General features: G+C 43.5%; 1 protein-coding gene and 1 long non-coding RNA gene across 4 annotated transcripts; one reads left to right on the top strand and one right to left on the bottom strand.

Moving 5' to 3' along the window:
• Nucleotides 1-1,877: 1,877 nt before the first annotated feature.
• Nucleotides 1,878-8,821, bottom strand: LOC115293733. The gene is made up of 2 exons (XR_003909575.1): nt 8,228-8,821; nt 1,878-2,172 (listed from the first exon to the last, which is right to left on the bottom strand). It is a non-coding gene; the product is annotated as an uncharacterized LOC115293733 (long non-coding RNA).
• Nucleotides 8,350-18,023, top strand: EFCAB9 (EF-hand calcium binding domain 9). Of its 3 annotated transcripts, none has more exons than XM_029941428.1 (6): nt 8,350-8,531; nt 11,665-11,804; nt 11,964-12,131; nt 15,843-15,991; nt 16,915-17,091; nt 17,767-18,023. In XM_029941428.1, exons 3-6 carry the CDS (start codon nt 11,996-11,998, stop codon nt 17,938-17,940), a joined length of 636 nt encoding a protein of 211 aa, XP_029797288.1. In that variant the 5' UTR covers nt 8,350-8,531; nt 11,665-11,804; nt 11,964-11,995; the 3' UTR covers nt 17,941-18,023. The 3 variants fall into 3 exon arrangements, with proteins under 3 accessions (XP_029797288.1, XP_029797287.1, XP_029797286.1); XM_029941427.1 differs by having other exon boundaries at nt 11,940-12,131; XM_029941426.1 differs by having other exon boundaries at nt 11,915-12,131.
• The last annotated feature ends 255 nt before the right edge of the window (nt 18,024-18,278 follow it).

The raw sequence follows: 18,278 nt of genomic DNA, 5'->3' as shown, positions 1-18,278 counted from the left end.
CGAGCCCCGGGACGCGTTAGGGGGACCTGGCCCCGCGCCCACCCGCGGCCCGGCTCCACCTGCCGCTCCCCGGCAGCGCCCGAAGACCCCTTAATTGGCTGCGGGCGCTCCAGGGCTCCGCCCGTTGCCGCAGGGCACTCTGGAAACTGTAGTCCCCGGCGCGCCGCCAGCCGGCCAGCTACCCGCTGGGCTTTAAGAGAGCTTAGGGCATCCCTCGGCGGGACCGGCCCGGGTCGGCGAGGCCAGCCGCGCCGCGTGGCTCTCAAAAGGTCTTTGGGGGCGGGAGGGGCAGCAAATTGGCTTTTGCGAACGCACACTGATTTGTTGCCCAAAGGCCAAGAAGGTGAAGGGCATCATTAATCACGCAATCTGCCCCGCAGCTACCCCGCAAGCCTGCTCTATTCGCGCCCACTTTTCAAGTGGGGAGTCCCGGCGAGCAAAGGCACCAGCCCCAGGCTGCACATCCTGTTGGCGGATCCTGTGCGGTTTCTCGGCGTGGTGCTGCCTCCTAGTGCACGAAATGCTGCGCCCCTTGCGGCCGCCGTCAGACCCTGGAGGCCTGGGCTTCCTCGCGCGTTTCCTGCTTCTCAGGGGCTCCCCGGGACCAGGATCCACAAACCGGTCCGCGTTAGAGGGCTGGGAGAAAGAACTCCTTGGGGACTCAGATATCACATGCTTTATGATGGATCGCAAGGTATATTTGCATATTAAGTAAAAACTTTGTCTTAATTTCCCAATTTTAAAAAATGAGCTCATCACAGGTAGAACTAAAGTTTTCTTTGACCACCGTCATCTTTGAGCCTGCCTGTTGGACTCGCTCCACTGCCACTGTACCAGCTGCTATTCACTGTCTATGGGACAAGTATACTTTCATCTAAATCTACAAGGTGCTTCTGTGAAAACTGATAAAAGGAAACCTCACTAAAGTGGAGTCCTGAGGCTGGAAAGGGGATCTGGCAGCGCTTGATGTCAATGACAGAAAAATTGTCAATTGCAGACCCCAACATAATATTCAACAGGAAGGGGGCCTGAGTGGCTGGCTCAGTCAGTTAAGTGCCTGACTTCGATTCAGGTCATGATCTCACGGTTCATGGGTTGGAGCCACATGTCGGGCTCTGTGCTGACAGCTGGGAGCCTGGAGCCTGCTTCGTATTCTGTGTCTCCCTCTCTCTCTCTGCCCCTCCTGTGCTCATGCTCTGTCTCTCTGTCTGTCAAAAATAAATAAACGTTAAAAAAAATTTTTTTAAGAATATTCAATTACAGGGACCAATAGGGAAAGATGCACACTGCATCTTGCGGAAGAAGTTCACATTTCACTACCTTGGTAACTCATCAATGGAAAACCCTTATCACCCTGAACGCCTGCTTTTCTCTAATAAGACTTCGTTCCAAACAATATCTCTCAACTTTCCCCTTCTCCATAAAATCCTTTGTTTGTTGGATTTGCCTATGGTTTTGCCTTAGCTTGCATGTCCTGAATTGCAATTTTCTTTTATTCTTGTATAAACCCATTTTGCTGGTTAAAAAAACAAACCAACAAAAAAACAAAAAACAAAAAAACCCAGCTGCTTTGTTTTTTAGATTACATTTCCAAATAAAGCATGCTGGGGGTGGGCAGCCTGCAAAGATGATCATAATTCTACCTCATAATCAAATAGAATTTCAGGGAACTCACTCTCCAGGAATCCCCACCCCTATGGAGAATGCCAATTTTGAGATATTTTCACCCCTTCTTGAGCAGGGAGCACATATGCAGTGTGGTTCTTAGTTTGGAAAGCTAACCACAGAAGCCTGGGATGCTGGTGGGGGTCGGCACAAAGGATTCCCTGAAAAGGTTGCCAAGAAGTTTGAATGATTCCAACACCTTAACTGAGCAGTTAGAAATGTAGAGAGTTTTTATCACTAAAAGGAGGAAAATTCTTACTGAGAAACCCAGTGTTTAAACCTCCCCAAACAAGCTGAAAGGCAGGTCTTTTGTTAGTTTCAGTCCATTTGGCCAACTCCATGAAGAGGTGAGAGGACCAAGGGGAAGTGTCCCCCTGGGAGTGGACGTAGGGGCTTTGCAGAAGCTGTGGGTCTGAGGGGATGCGAGGTCCGGGTCTTAGCTCCTCCTCAGGGCTGCACCAAACCCTCAGGAGTCTGTGACTGGCTCTGTGATCACTCCAGAGAGATCTGAAATGAGAAACAAAATTGCAGAGGTTCATCCGAACACAGTGTTAAGTGAAAGAAGCCCAACACTAAAGAACACATATGACTTCACTGATACGCAATGCCTGGAAGAGACAAAAGACCACATGTTTTAAGGGTCTATTTTCATGAAATATCTAGAAAAGGCAAATTCACGAAGACAAAATAGATTCATGTTGCTGTGAAATGGAGATTAACTGTAAATAGACATGAAGAATCTTACTAGGGTGATGAAACCATTCTAAATTTGCTTTATAAGGGTGTGTGGGTGGTTCAGTCAGGTGAGAGTCTGACTCTTCAGCTCAGGTCGTGAGATCAAGCCCCGAGTTGGACTCCAGGCTAAGTATGGGGCCTGCTCAAAAAATTCTCTCTCTCATTCTCTCTTCCCCCCTCCCCCATTCATGCACTCTCTCTAAAAGTAAATAAATAAGATTATGGTGATGATGACACAACTCAGTAAATTTTCTAAAAGTCACTGCATTGAGCAGCGCCTGGGTGGTCAGTCACCTCGTGATTTGTGCTCAGTCATGATCTCACAGTTTCTGAGATCCAGCCCTGTGTCAGGCTCTGCACTGACAGCACAGAGCCTGCTTAGGATTCTCTCTCTCTCCCTCTCTCTCTGCTCCTCTCTCTTTCTATCTGTTTCTTTCTCAAAATAAATTAAATAAGTAAGGAAATAAATAAATAAATATCACTGAATTGTACACTTGAAATGGGTGATACTATGATATGTAAACTATGCTTCGATAAGGTTGTAAGAAATCAAACAGGTTCAACAAAACGAGTAACATTTCAGAAATAACTAGTAGACTAGTCAAAAAAAATGAAAAAGAATTAGAGGAAAAATATTCACCAGAGACAGTGAAAAAAGAGATATAATGTTAGGTACTGGAAAGATTTTTATTTTGTTTTAGCTTTTTATTTTGACATAATTTTACACTTTTATAAGAAGCCTGAAGAAGTAGTACCAAAGATTACTGTATACCCTGCATCCAGACTACTTAAGTGTTAAATGGAAAGATTTTTAAATCATAAAATAATATTTTAAACAAATTTATATGAATAAATTATAAACAAATTTTAAGTGATCTCTTCACCCAACATGGGGCTCATGTTGCACACTCCTTGACTGAGCCAACCAGGCGCCCTAACATAAATAAATTGTAATCTACATGAAATTGGTCATCGTGTGTAGGGAAATATAAATGACACAAATAAATAATATATGTAAATGATATATAAAGGCATCATTTCTTTTTTTAATGTTTATTTATTTTTGAGAGACAGTGCAGGGGAGAGGCAGAGAGAGAGGGAGAGAGAGAATTCCAAGCAGACTCTGAGCTGCCAGTGCAGGGCCCGACCTGGGGCTCTTTCTCACAAACTGTGAGATCAGGACCAGAGTGGAAATCAAGAGAACCTTATCTGACTGAGCCACCCAGGTGCCCTATAAATTTACATAACTTGAATAAGAAACAAAAGCCTAAACTATAACCAATAAAGAAAATAAAAAATCAAAAGTCTATACCTACCGAAAAATATCAGGTTATATAGCACCACAAATAATTTCTCCCTATATGTATTCTTTTTGTTTCATTTTGTGTTTTAATTTGTTTTTCTCTCTTTATGTAAATTTTTTTAAAGTTTATTTATTTTTGAGAGAGTGACAGACAGAATGCAAGCAGGGGAGGGGCAGAAAGAGAGGGAGACACAGAATCTGAAGCAGGCTCCAGGCTCTGAGCTGCCAGCACGGAGCCCAACGGGACCATGAAATCATGACCTGAGCCAAAGTCCGACACTTACCCGACTAACCCACCCAGGTCTTTTTTAAGAAGATAGGGGAAAAAAAGGAATTCTACTCATTTTATGAAATGAGATTTACCACAACTCGATAGATAAAGATAGTAAAAAAAATTATAGACCAATTTCACTTATGATTCAATGAGAAAAAAATAAATTATTAGCAAGATGAAGCCAGAGGTGAATAAAAACATCATGACCAATAAAGGTTTATCCAGGAGTACAAGAATGGTTTTACATCAGAAAAACCATCAATGTAAGACATTGCTGTCAACAAAGGAGAAAAGAAAATCACAGTCACAGCAATCACAAAAAAAGCATTTGACGTCATTCTTAGGTTGGATTCCCCTGGGGGAAGGATCAGGATTTGGGTATGAGTAATTGATTTGGGAGGTGATGCCAGGAGGCACCAGTAGGGAGTGGGAGGCATGAAGCCAATAAAAGATGCACCTTGGGGCGCCTGGGTGGCTCTGTCCGTTAAGCACCCAACTTTGGCTCAGGTCATGGTCTCACAGTTTGTGAGTTAGAGCTTCACACTAACAGCACGGAGCCTGCTTGTGATTCTCACCGCCCCCACCCCCTTCCCCCACTCCCTCTCAAAATAAACTTAAAAAAAAAAAAAAAAGATGGGATTTGGAGCTGATTACTACTGCAGGCACCTGGGGCTAAATCCCACTGGGGAATTCTGGAACTCAAGATACAACACACTTGAGAGTCAACCAACCCACCCAAGAGGTAAGGAAATGGGAGTTTTTCCTCCAAGCCCCATCTGTCCTTGGCCAAGGGCTGCTCCCTTGGGTGGCACTTCCAACATGCCCTGCTTGAGGGGCAAGAAAACACCCCCAAGCTGAGAGATGTCACAGGGCTCTGTACAGCTTCTACTACACAGTCCTAACATTTCTTATTGCTTGTCCTTTCCTATAGCATTTGCTAGGGGCTCTAGCTGTATGTTAGTTACACAGTAAGGGTGAAGATGGGCGTTCTTGTCTTGGTCCAATATTTAATGGAAAAGGGTTTAAAGTGTCCCCTCCAGGTATGATATTTATGAAAGAATGGGTGCAAGTAATCTTTACACAAAAAGAAGCTTCCTGCTTCTAATTTGCTAAATTGCTAATTTGCTAAAATCTTTTTATCATGGCTTATCATTTTTATATCATCTATAAAGTGGAACATTATCAAATATTTTGAAGCATTTATCATATAAGTGAATCATATAATTAATCATATGATTTTTCTCCTCTAGCCTATAAACATGGTGAATTTCATTGATTAAAAGGTTCTTGCATTACCGGAAAGTAAGTATTTTGCCTGGCAAATCTTATATTTAAGATTTTTGTATGTATGGTCACAAGTCAAATGGGCCTGTACTTTTCTTGTGCTGTCTTTATCTGGTTTTAAGATCAAGATAATGTTAAAATAAAAAAACAGGGGCGCCTGAGTGGCTCAATTGGTTAAGTGTCCGACTTCGGCTCAGGTCATGATCCCATGGTTGGTGGGTTCGAGCCCCGCATCGGGCTCTGTACTGACAGCTAGCTCAGAGCCTGGAGCCTGCTTCAGATTCTGTATCTCCCTCTCTCTCTGACCCTCCCCGCTTATGCTCTGTCTCACTCTCTCTCTCAAAAAACAAATAAACAAATGGAGACCAGGCTTCAAAATTCTTCAGACAAAACCGTTTTAGTCATTCATACAAACAAAGTTTAAGTTAGCTTATTTTGCAAGACTAACTTGACCTGGGTCATTTCTTGCATATGCCTTTGGAAATCACAAGCAAAACGTGAACTGTTTCCCAAGGTTGCTGGGAGGTAACCACTGACCAATTCCTTATCCTTTAAGAATATTCTAGTAACAGGGGTGCCTGGGTGGCTCAGTCAGTTAAGCATTCGACTTCAGCTCAGGTCATGATCTCACAGTTGGTAGGTTTGAGCCCTGCGTCGGGTTCTGTGCTGACAGCTCAGAGCCTAGAGCCTGCTTCGGATTCTGTATCTCTCTGACCCTTCCCTGCTTGCACTGTCTCTCTCTGTCTCTCAAAAATAAATTAAAAAAAACATTTTAAAAAACGTAAAAAAAAAGAATATTCTAGTAACAAATCACTGTAAGAAATAATCACTACTTACTCACCATATCAACTGCCTTTTAACGATACACCCCAAGCCTCAGTCCATGTTTTGGTTTGAGTGTTCCTGGTCTGCAAACCATATTTTTGGTGTGTGCACCATACACACTACTAATTACTACTTAAGTGATGTCGGTTTCACTACTATTATTTCTTGATTTTTTTTAAGATTTTATTTTTAAGTAATCTATACATCTGACATGGAGCTTGAAGTTACAACTCCAAGATCAAGACTTGCATGCCCTACCAATAGCCAGGCACCCCTCCTGTCTCACTTTTTGACTAGTTTATTATTCAATTTAGACATTGCAAATATCTTTCTATTTATCATCTATTAACTCTGCAAACAGTGTCTTCTGTTGAGCAAAAATGCTTAGTACTGATGTGACTGAATTATTTGTGTCTAATATTTTTAATTTTTAAAAATCAACTTTATCGAGGTTTAATTTACATTCAATAAAAATGCACCATAATAAGCATACAATTCTAGGCGTTTTGACAAATGTATATACCCATGAAACAGTCACCATAGTCAAAGTATGGAACTTGTCCATCATCTGGGAAAATTCCCTTTGCTTCTTCACCAGCCAATCCCCAGTTACACTCCTGGTCCTAAACAACTGCTGATGGCATCATAGTGTTTTTAATTAACGTGTTTATTTTGAAAAAGAGACAGAAAGAGCATGAGCAGGAGAAGGCAGAGAGAGGGAGAGAGAGAATCCCAAGCAGGCTCCGTGCTGTCAGCGTGGAGCCTGATGTGGGGCTCCATCTCATGAACCATGAAATCATGACCTGAGCCAAAACCCAGAGTCAAACACTTAACCTACTGAGCCACCCAGGTACCCCCAAAATGTACTCTTTTAAGTCTGGCTTCTTTTCACTCATATATTTGTGGTTCATTCTTATTTATTGCTGAGTCATGTTCCCCTGTATGGATATACCATAATTTGCTTATTTGTTCAGCTGTTGATAGACGTTTGAGTTGTTTCCAGTCTTCGGTTATGAAGAAAGCTGCTGTGAACATCTGTGTACAACTCTCTGCATAGATACATATGCATATTTCCATTTTTCTTGGGTGTCCCTAGCAGTGCAACTGCTGGATTATGTACTAAGTACATGGTTAACTTTATAAGAAACTACCCAAGTGCTTTACACGGTGGTTATATCACTTTACACTCCTGCAAACAATGTTGCTCCAAACACATTATCATCATTAGTTGTAGCCATTCTTGTGAATCCACACTGGTATCTTATTCTAGGCTTTTGCCCTCAAGACATTTGCCCAAACCCCAAACTACAGAGTTTAGGGAAAGAGGACATGAAATACAACAGGAAGTCAATAGTCTCACAGGCTAAAAAAAAAAAAAAAAGCAGAGCCCACATGTGGTCTCCAAATACAATTTTTCATGAAATGATACTGTGGCTCCTTTGGGAAGTGCTTTCTAGATCTAAGACAGGAAATGTCTGTCTTCACGTCAGTATCTGTGTCAATGTTTGAACCGAAATAGAGAATGTACACCGATGGCAACTATGCACATGTCAAGGTGCTCAACATCATTGGTCATCAGAGAAATGCATGTAAAACCCCCTGGATCTGGATAGGCAAGGTTACGCTACAATGAAAACAGAGCCCACGGCGACTTGGGAGTTTACAGCAACCACCAATCTCTAACTCACTGTATAGAAAGCTACAAAGAATGTCACATCTGTCTTAGGGAAAACATGGATGATCTACTAAACTATAACTTCTCTTGAGCATATCAGAGAACTGAGGTCATCAGGCAACCAAATGACCTGACTTCTAAAGAGGAACGAGCTCCTGCAAGGGGAGATAGGACGTACACCAGCCGCCTCACTTCGGCAGAACAGGGCTCAAAATGGCAGCCACCATACCCGTGGGGGAGAAGAAAGCAACTCAAGTTGTGGCAGCGTGTCAAAGGCACAATGTGGGCTACCGCGTCGGCGTGGGATAGCTGAGATTCCCAGACCGCAGGGGGCGGTCACACACACTCACCAGCTCCTTCCCACAGGTCTCTTGGGAGAAAAATTGGGGGCAGGGCAGTTTGCTAGTGGGAGGGGAGAATATAACCCCTCCCTCCCAGGGCCCAGGTAAAGATCTCTGGCTCTTACCTCGGGACAAAGGGAAAGGTCCTTTTGTCTCTTTTGTGTGGTCACTCAGGGACTTAGCTGACCCAGGGAGCACCAGGTCTTGAATGTTACCATGGCGTTGGAAACGAGTTCTGTCATTCCAGGAGTCGTTACAGCAGCTAGCAGCACTCACTCTAACTACTACGCTGGGAAAACGCGGTTAAATACGACACGGTGTCTTCTCCCTCCTCCCAGCAGAGCAGACCTTCCCCTTGGTAGCTCCTGGTGAGTTCTGAGGGCGCCTGCAGCCAGAGTCCTCACACGACATTGTTTTGGGTTGTATACGGTGAGTACTCGTTTGGATTTACTCACACACCTTCGGTTTCTGGTGCTCTCGTTTCCTTCCTGAACTCCTGTATTTCTGCATGGGATTATTTTTCTGTGCCTGAAGAATTCGCTTCTGGGTGTTCTTTTTCAGTTTTTATGTGTTTGGGTTTAGTTTGCTAATGTTTTACTTAGAATTATTGCATTTATGCTCACAGGTGAGATTTGTAACTTTCCTTTCTTATATTGATTTGCCATGTATTGGTATGAAGATAATATCAGACACATAAAATGAGTTGGAGTTTCCTCTCTTCACGATTCTCCAGAAGAATGGGAAAGCCTGTGGTACACTTTTTCTTTTTTTTTTTTTTTTTAAGTAAACTCTAGGCCTAACGTGGGGCTGGACCCTACATCCCCAAGATCAAGAGTCATTATGTTCTGGGAGCCTGGGTGGCTCAGTCAGTTGAGCATCCGACTTCTGCTCAGGTCATGATCTCACGAGATTCGTGGGTTCGAGCCCCACATCAGGCTCTGTGCTGACAGCTCAGAGCCTGGAGCCTGCTTCAGATTCTGCATCTGCCTCTCTCTCTCTGACCCTTCCCTGCTCCTGCTCTATCTTTCTCTCTCTCAAAAATAAGTAAACATTAAAAAAATTTTTTTTTAAAGAAGAATCATATGTTGTCCTACTGACTGAGCAAGTCAGGTGCCCCGCATGTTGTCCATTTTAAACTCACACAATGTTGAGGTGCCTGAGTGGCTCAGTCAGTTAAGCATTTGACTTTAGCTCAGGTCATGATCTCCTGGCCTCTGGGTTCGAGCCCTGTGTTGGGCTCTGTACTAATAGCTCAGAACCTGAAGGGAGCCAACTTCAAATTCTGTGTCTCCCTCTCTCTCTCTGCTCCTCTCCTCACTCATGCGCTGTCTCTCTCAAAATAAGTAAACATTAATGAAAAAAAAAGGAAGTGGCCCCTGGGTGGCTCAGTCAGTTGAGTGTCGGACTTCAGCTCAGGTCATGATCTCACAGTCGTGACTTTGATCCCCAACATAGGGCTTACTGCAGTCAGCACAGAGCCTGCTTCAGATCCTCTGTTTCCCTCTCCTGCCCCTTCCCAACTTGTGCTGCCTCAAAAATAAATAAACATTAAAAAAAACTTAAACTCACCTAAAGTCATATGTCAATTGTATCTCAACAAAGCTTAAAAAATAATTGTAAAATAATCAAAAAGTATATTGATTACAAATTGAAATGGTAACATTTCAGACACACTGGGTTAAATGTTATCAAAATTAATTTTGCTTCATTTTACTTTTTAAAAAAATATGGCTACTAGAGGGGTGCCTGGGTGGCTCAGTCGCTTAAGCATCCGACTTTGGTTCAGGTCATGATCTCACGGTTTGTGAGTTCGAGCCCCATGTTGGGTCCTGTGCTGACAGCGTAGAGCCTGGGGCCTGCTTCAGATTCTGTGTCCCCCTGTCTCTCTGCCCCTCCCTTGCTCGCTTGCTCTCTCTCTCTCTCAAAAATAAATATTTAAAACCTTTTTTTAAATCTGGCTACTAGAAAATTTCAAATTACATGTATGACTCATATTTGTGGCTCACAGTGTATATTTATTCGACAGAGATATTTTGGCTTTTGGAGATTTTATTTTTGAGTAATCTCTACACCCATCCCGGGGCTCAAACCCACAACCCCGAGATGCAGAGTCACAAGCCCCACCCACCAAGTCAGCCAGGTGCTCCCAATTTAGCTTTCTAAGGAGTTGCGTACAGTGTGCTTTGATCTCTTCCACATCAATAATTGTTTCCTTCCTTGTTCTCGGTTTTAGAAATCTTTCTTTTTATCATACTTACCAAAAGTTTATCTGTGTTTATTGGTCTTTTCCTAAAACCAGCTTTCATGCTAAACCTAACTAGGAGTTTCTAGAAAATACAGGAGATGGAGGAATGTGTTAACACATTGGAGAGAACTGCAAAAACCAGAATATTTTCTTCTGCACAACAATCTGGATTCTTCAACAAATAAATTTCAAGAAAAAGATAGAAAGGCAGAACCTAAAGATATTAAGAAATACACTAAAGTAATACTTAAATGTGTTTGGTTTCCTGACTTAAATAAAGCATCTATTAAGAATTTATGGAGGGGCATTCAGTTGGTGAGTGTCTAACTCTTGATTTCAGCCCAGGTCCTGATCCCAGGGTTGTGGGATCAAGCCCTATGTCAGGCTCCATGCTCAGCTTGGGATTCTCTTTCTCTCTCAAATAAATTAAAATTTCTTAAAACGTTTTTTTTTTAAATAAAGACACATTTAAAAATTAGAGAAAATTGGGAAAATTTGAATGCTGAGTGGATATTTGATTACACTAAGGAATGATGTTTAGTTTTAGGTATAGAAGTGATAGGTGGCTATGTTAAAAATAAAAGAGTCAGTCTCTTTTTGAAATATATATTCAGATCTTTACAGATGAGAAGTTATGTCTTGGATTTGCTTCAAAATAATCCAGTGATTATTTTGGTGGTGGCGGGGGGGCAGGGGGATATAGATGAAACAAGGTTGGCCTTGAGTTGATAATTGTTGAGGCTGGATGATGATTACACGTAGGTTTAGTATACCAATCTCTTTACTTTGTGATATATCATATTTGAAAGTATTCCATTAAAAATCGAATAAAAGAAAAAACAGGTCCTGGGGAGCCTGGCTAGAGTATGTGACTCTTTTTTAAAAAATGTGTGTGCCTGTGTGTCTTTATTTTATTTTGAGAGAGACAGAATACGAAGCAGGTTCCAGCCTCTGAGCACAGAGCTGGATGCGGGGCTTGAACTCACAAACCGCAAGTTCACCACCTAAGCTGAAGTCGGACGCCCAACAGACTGAGCCACCCAGGTGCCCCTGGAGCATGTGACTCTTGATCTCAGGGTGGTGAGTTTGAGCCCCATGTTGGGCATAGAGCTGCTTTAAAAAATACTAATTAGAAAGCGTTTTTAAAAACTAGGTCCTAACTATATAAATCAAGTTTACTGCTTTGTTTCCTGGCTTGCTGATTTGCACTTTGGTCTTTAAAAAATTCCTTCTCCCTTTGGTTTTATTGTACTGCATTTATTCTAGGTTATTTTAGTACTCTTTCATGTATTCTTCCATTTTTCTTGTTTTCTATAGGCTATAACTACTCTTCTGAGACGCACTCAGCCACATAGCACAGGTTCCCATGCGGAGCAGAGTGTCCTCGCGTTCATTTCTAAAGAGGCTGTGATTTTTGGTTAGAACTGGTTATATTTCAGTGGCAGAGGAAAATCAAGGTAATGAGAGATTTAAGACCTTAAGTACTAACAGCAAGGCCAGAGGACTGGGAGGAATCAATTTTAACTTTTTACTGTCTGCTTCCTGTTATGTTTCTGCCTACGCCCAGAGCCTCTCTCTATCCAACATTCCAGTTCCAGAACCCTGCTCTGTTCCAGGCGCCCGCGCCGTCAGCCTCAAACGCGCCACAATGAAACTGAAGGAGGGCTCGTTTCTGTGGTACCTCTATCTGGACAAGCTGTACTGCCTGTTATCCGTGAGGAACGTGAAGGTCTTGGTGGAGTATTTTCACCTTCTCGACGTGCATCACAACAACACCTTGAATGGTCAGTGCTTTGCGCACATCCCCTCTGAGATGTTACCTGGTTTGTCACTAATGTGCGGGAACACCTGCGGAGCCGGGAGCTGCCTGAATAGCAGAGACGTAGCTTAGCCTCTGCGTGGGGGCAGGGAGGAATTGTCAACTGAGACCCGAGACTGGGGGCAGTTGAGCGAGGGGGAGAAGGTTACGGGCTCTGGGGTGGAATCCTGGCGCCAGCTCCTTCGTGGTGTGGGGAAGGTATCATCATCCTCTTTAAGTGTCATTCTCCTCATCCATAAATGAGGCTTCTAGTAATAAAGCCCAGCTCATGGTTGGGAAAAAAAAAGATAATGAAATGAGATAATATATGGAAAATGTTTAGCACTGTGCCTGGCACATGGTAAGAACTTAGTGTTTGTTATTATTATAATTATTCCTGGGGCTGAGCCCCACTCGGGCATTAGCCCTTGAGACCCCCTGACACCCTCTCTCATCTGTCAAATGGAAGGTTTGAATCAACAATCTGCAGGGTCCCTTCTAATTCCTGGTACTTGAGAGTGACCACGAAGTGCTGACGATTTTGACTCTGCCTTTGAATGCATAAACTAATAGAGGACCAATTAAAATACCTTAAGATTGCTTTGTTTTATTTTGTTCTTTTTCTAAAAATTTTTTTAATTTTTTTTTTTTGAGAGACAGAGAGAGACAGCATGAGCAAGGGAGGGTCAGAAAGAGAGGGAGACACAGAATCCAAAGCAGGCCCCAGGCTCTGAGCTGTCAGCACAGAGCCCAATGCAGGGCTCAAACCCACAAACCGTGAGATCATGACCTGAGCCGAAGCCGGAAGCCAGACGCTTAACCGACTGAGCCACCCAGGCGCCCCCTAAAATGTTTTTAACGTTTATTCATTTTGAGAGATGGAGAGAGACAGAGTGTGAGTGAGGGAGGGGCAGAGATAGAGGGAGACAGAATCTGAAGCAAGCTCCAGGCTCTGAGCTATCAGCACAGAGTCCGACACGGGCTCAAACCTATGAACTGTGAGATCATGACCTGAGCTGAAGTTGGACGCCGAACCGACTGAACCACCCAGAAGCCCCTATTTTATTTTGTTCTTAGGGACCAGGTATAAATAAAGTATCCTAACCATTCATTGTGAGCTGAAGGAAATAAATGCCATTCGTGAATAAGGTGTTTCTTCTGTAAAGGTTTGTAAGAGTTCATATGATCTTTTAAAAATGCTTAGAGGACATCCTTCATTTTCTCAAAATTTCATGTCTCAGTTTTTCTCTTTACACACATATGTGCACTAAGCCAGACCTAGATAAGGCAGGTGTAGAGCACCTCGCCCTAAACAGAAAAGCTGGGACTGAAACCCTGGGCTTTCTGATTCCAAAGCCTATGTTCGTAGTCTCCCTGGAATGTTTGCTGAGAGGTCTGATCTCCCTAGTACCTAAATCACTCCCTAATGATGCAATGCCTGAGAGATAAAGTCATCCTCCTGTCCTCTGGTCACCAGGGGACTGGATGGTGAGCTGAAAGAGTGAGCGCACAGCCTTTTTGCCTTCCGGGAAGGCATGACAGCTGCTTTTTTTTTTTTTTTAATGTTTCGTATTTATTTTTGAGAGAGCGCACGTAACGGTCAGAGAGAGAGAAAGAGAGAGAGGAGACACAGAATCCAAAGCAGGCTCCAGGCTCCCAGCAGTTAGAACAGAGCCTGATGCGGGGCTCAAATCCACGAACTATGAGAGCGTGACCTGAGCTAAAGTCGCAGGCACCCCCAGCCAACTGCTTAAAGCAGTTTTTAAAGTACAGTATTTGTTAAGTAGCTACTATGTCCCACACTGAAACAGTTCTTCAGGAGCAGCTACACAGACGTCACTGTGTATACACAAGGGGTGCTATTTCCCACGTGTTCATACCTGGTGGGGCGTGGGGAAGGCACATCAAGAGACCATCGGATTCTTTTCAAATCACAACATTGTGGGGGCGCCTGGGTGGCTCAATCAGTGAAGTGTCCAATTCTTGCTTCAGCTCAAGTCATGATCTTGTGGTTTGGGAGTTTGAGCCCCGCCTCAGGCTCCACACTGACACAGCAGAGCCTGCCTGGGACTCTCTCTCTCTTCCTGTCCTGTGGACAAAATAAACTATTAATTAAAAAGTTGTTTAAAAATATCATGACATTGTGATGACTTGTTCACTATGCTCTTAACTTGCTTCAGCTGGGACTCCCAACTACATAGATGTGTTATGTATTTATTAGAGCCATATTTTGTGCAAGAGATAGTTTCCATAATCGATGGGTAAAGGGATATCACATATGCACAGAGTTACACTTCAAAATCCCTACTTACCATGGGGGACTTGCATATACAATCTGTGAGCCACATACTGATATATAAATGTCACCCTGTTCGTTTCTTCCATCTTCTACTCACTGAGACAGCTGATTAGTGAGCAGAATTTCTGGCAAAAACCTTCCCTGTTTTTTTAAGTTACAGTATTTTTTCTCTGTATATGATTGAATACATATGTATTAATTAATCTTCAAAAGATATGGCATCACTGTAGAAAGAGCAAGGCAGAGTCAGGCAGACTGTGAATCCCAGCTCTGCCACTCCGAGTGGGGTTCGCAGACCAGCAGGGAGCTTGTGAGAAATGCAGACTTAGGGGGTCCTGGGCGGTTCGGTTGGTTAAATGTCTGACTCTGACAGGTCGGGTCATGGTCAGGTCATGATCTCACAGCGCATGAGATCGAGCCTCGCGTCAGGCTCTGCACTGACAGCTCAGAGCTGGCTTGCGATTCTCTCTCCCTCTCCCCTTCCCTACTCATGGGTGCACACTCCCTCTCTAAATAAATAAATAAAAAAAAAAAGAAAGAAAGAAATGTAGACTCAGTCCAACACCAGATTTCTTGAATCAGAATCTGTATTTTTACAAGATTCTCAAGTGCATGGTATGCTCATTACAGTTAGAGAAGTACTGAAATAGACTAGTTACTGTCTGAAGCTTATTATAAAAGAGTGTGACACCACTGTCCCTGTAGGGTTGTCAGGCTTCAGTGAAGTGTGGCATTTAGAGGACCTAGAACCTAATGTGTTCAATGATTGCTCTTTCCCCCATAGCCAAAAGCATTTGCTGTATATAAGCATGAGGAATACTGACACTTTTTTCTTTTTTTGAAAGAGAGAGAGCGAATCTTAAGCAGATTGATGCAGGGCTCAATCCCAATGCCCAAGATCATGAGCCGAAATTAAAAGTTGGACACTTAACCAAACTGGGCCACGCATGCTTCCCAGTAACTTTATAACAATGATTTTTAAATTTCTCATTTTAATGATCTCAAGTGAAAGACCCATGTGAAATGTCAGCTTCTCCAAGTGTCCTAGGTTCCCAGTGCGAAATAACCTCTTCCGTGTGGGAAGAGTACTCCACGCCTCTTACTGGTTACGGGCACACATCTGTTTGCTCCCTCGAGCGCATGGGCTGGGGTGGAGAATCGAGCCCTCCCTACCATCTCACTGTCCGCAAACCTGGGCACAGGGCTCTGGCACACAGCTCAAGGGCACCTGAGGCGTGAGCTGTGGAAGGAGCAGTGACAAAGCCAGAAACAGCGTTGCCACGACTCTGCCCATGTCAGCAACCTTCCAACAACTGCTACCATTTCTGCGGCTCCCCCTTGTTTAGCATTTGGACTAGTTTCAGAACAATCCATCTCTACATCTCCCCACCCTACCAGATGTGCTGTTTTACCACTTCCTCCGTCACGTGACAAAATGGAACCGGTCACAGATCACAATTGTGTTTAACATGCTGGACTGGAAGGCTGTGGGCGAGATCGGTTTTGACCAGTTCTACATGTTGGTCTGCATACTGCTGGCACAGCAGGTGAGCAACAAGTCAGGATCTGGGCAGAGGACGCAGAGCTTGGCGGCTGCTGCCATCTTGCTGTAGGTGAACTTGCAATGAGCTAAGACTGCATCAGAATTTGCCTTCCTTTCACTCACACCAGCAAGAAGAAAATGTGGCAAGAACTAGTTGTGGCTCCTAAACTGTCCACTTATAACTGAGAAATTCCTGAGTTAGCCAGCCTCACGGGCCCGCTGCCCCTGCCCGTCTTTAGCCCTCCCACATCCTCTTTCTGAAGACAGATCTCGCCCTCTCGCTTCCCTCCTTGGCATGCCCGTCCTTGCCCTTCTCAGAGAGTCACCAGTAATCCCAAGTGCCCCTCTCCCTCAACGATGCCTTTTCTCAGAGAATTTTCTGAAGGGGCTGAAAGAGGGATAATGTTCCCACCTTACCTTCCAAATACTTCTGGTGTGTTTTTATCTACTTCCCACTAGGGAAGGAAACTTCGGTGGTCATCATCTTAACATCTTGTCCTAATGTTTCCTGAGTACATTTTCACTAGAAGTGCATTGTAGTGACAAGGGTTCTGTCTGGCAGAATTGATCACGCAGGTGGCTCAAGGTCTCCTGAACGCAGATGCTGAAGCAGGACTTGCCACTGTGACCACAGAAGGCTTTCAACCCTGAGCTAAGATGTTGCCTTTCAGTTTTTTTGTTTGTTTTTTAAGTGGGCTTCACACCCAGCACCGAGCCCAATGCGGGCTTGAACTAATGATCTTGAGATCAATACTTGAGCTGAGATTAAGGGCCAAGAGCTTAATTGAGTCACCCAGGTGCCCCTTTGCTCTTTGCTTTTAGTTCTCTAGGAAACGGATCAGTGAGTATACTAGTCTTTATGCAGCCTAAGTTTAGAAAGTAGCACCAACAACACTGTTCATTTTATTACGTTATTTGTCTCAATAGAACCACTTGGAAGAGCAATTTATCTTCCGCCACTCCCGGCCTGTTTTTGAGCTGCTTGACCTGGAGGGGCAGCTGAGAATCGGTCCGGAAAACTTCCACATGTATAACTTTCTCTTCAATATTAGAAACCAGGAACTCAGAGAGCTCTACCACGACTTTGACATCACAGGTGACCGTGTAAGTGCAGATTCCTTAAGTAGGACCTGGAAGCCTCTCTGCCCAAAGGCAGGGATGATGCCCCACCACCAAGAATAGACATGGTGGGGAGGTGGAGGGGGAAATCCTGTCAGAGTGTGTCAGAAAGAAACCCGAAGAGATTTATAGGCCTGTGTAAAGAGAGAGAACCAAACAAGTTATAGAACAAAGATGCAGAATTACAGAGGGTCAGAGAAGATTTTGTTTGGAAGTTCAGAAAAGTAAATATATTAATATGGCAGGTGACAGTGGGGAAAGGGCTTATAGAGGTAAGTACTATGGTAGGAGCAAAATCCTAAGAGAAAACGAGTGTGGTGAAGACCCAGAATTCTGCCTAAAGAGGGAGTCTGTGCTGGGGAAGCGAGTGGGAGCTAAGGTGGAAAAAGATGGATCAGACTATGTAGAACCTCAGGTGCCAGCCTCAAGTGTCTGGACTGCACGCAGAAGTAAGAAAGTGACCCAAGGTTCTTTAGAGTCTACAATACACTCTCTGTTCCTGGCTCCTAGATGACAATCAGACTATAATTATGTCCTAATTATGGAGCCTCTTCAAGTTTCCAAGTTCGTAAATGAGAAATGATTACAATCCTGCTGTCATCTGAAAGAAAGTATCAAACCCTTCCTGAAATAATTTTTCTTTCTTTACCCCAACAAAAGTATCTTAATTACAAGGAATTTAAGCTGTTTACTATCTTCACCTGGGACAAATACCAGGAGAGGCAGAAAGCAAAGAAAGAGAAAGAAGAAGAGAAAAGGAAAGAGAATGAGGAAAAGGCTCTGTTCAAAAAGAAAAGGCTTTCTCAAATTAATGTGAGCCTCAGTCTTATTTGAATAAATAAATGCATCTGAAAGTAGAATATACGTAATTATATCTGTTAACATTCCTAAAAATAAAGGTAAAGGATTGGAGTGGATTATCTTGACACTGACTTTTACACATGAAAAGTTCAAATAAGTGCTTTTTGATGGCAAGTTGACACTTTAATAACTTCTTGACCTCACAATAATGTAACGTGAAGTAACCACTTTGTGGACCTGTCTCAGTTCTGTTGCAGCTTTTCAGATAAGCACTGCTCCTAAGGTCCCTGTATATCCAAATAGTTTCAAACCCTGACTGGAGCTAAGCAGCTGAAAGACAATGATGCTCTTCCAGGGCTTGGCACTAGTCC

Source organism: Suricata suricatta, chromosome 6 (genome assembly GCF_006229205.1).
Source record: "Suricata suricatta isolate VVHF042 chromosome 6, meerkat_22Aug2017_6uvM2_HiC, whole genome shotgun sequence".
In the NCBI taxonomy this organism is placed as follows: Eukaryota; Metazoa; Chordata; class Mammalia; order Carnivora; family Herpestidae; genus Suricata; species Suricata suricatta.
This window is presented reverse-complemented; position numbering and strand designations above follow the sequence as displayed.

Bases quoted from the DNA above. Each gene is read 5' to 3' on its own strand.
- EFCAB9 (XM_029941428.1), top strand. From the start codon at position 11,996: ATGAAACTGAAGGAGGGCTCGTTTCTGTGGTACCTCTATCTGGACAAG. The intron at 15,992-16,914 runs GTGAGCAACAAG...TTGTCTCAATAG, and splicing joins GCATACTGCTGGCACAGCAG to AACCACTTGGAAGAGCAATT. The intron at 17,092-17,766 runs GTAAGTGCAGAT...CCCCAACAAAAG, and splicing joins TTGACATCACAGGTGACCGT to TATCTTAATTACAAGGAATT.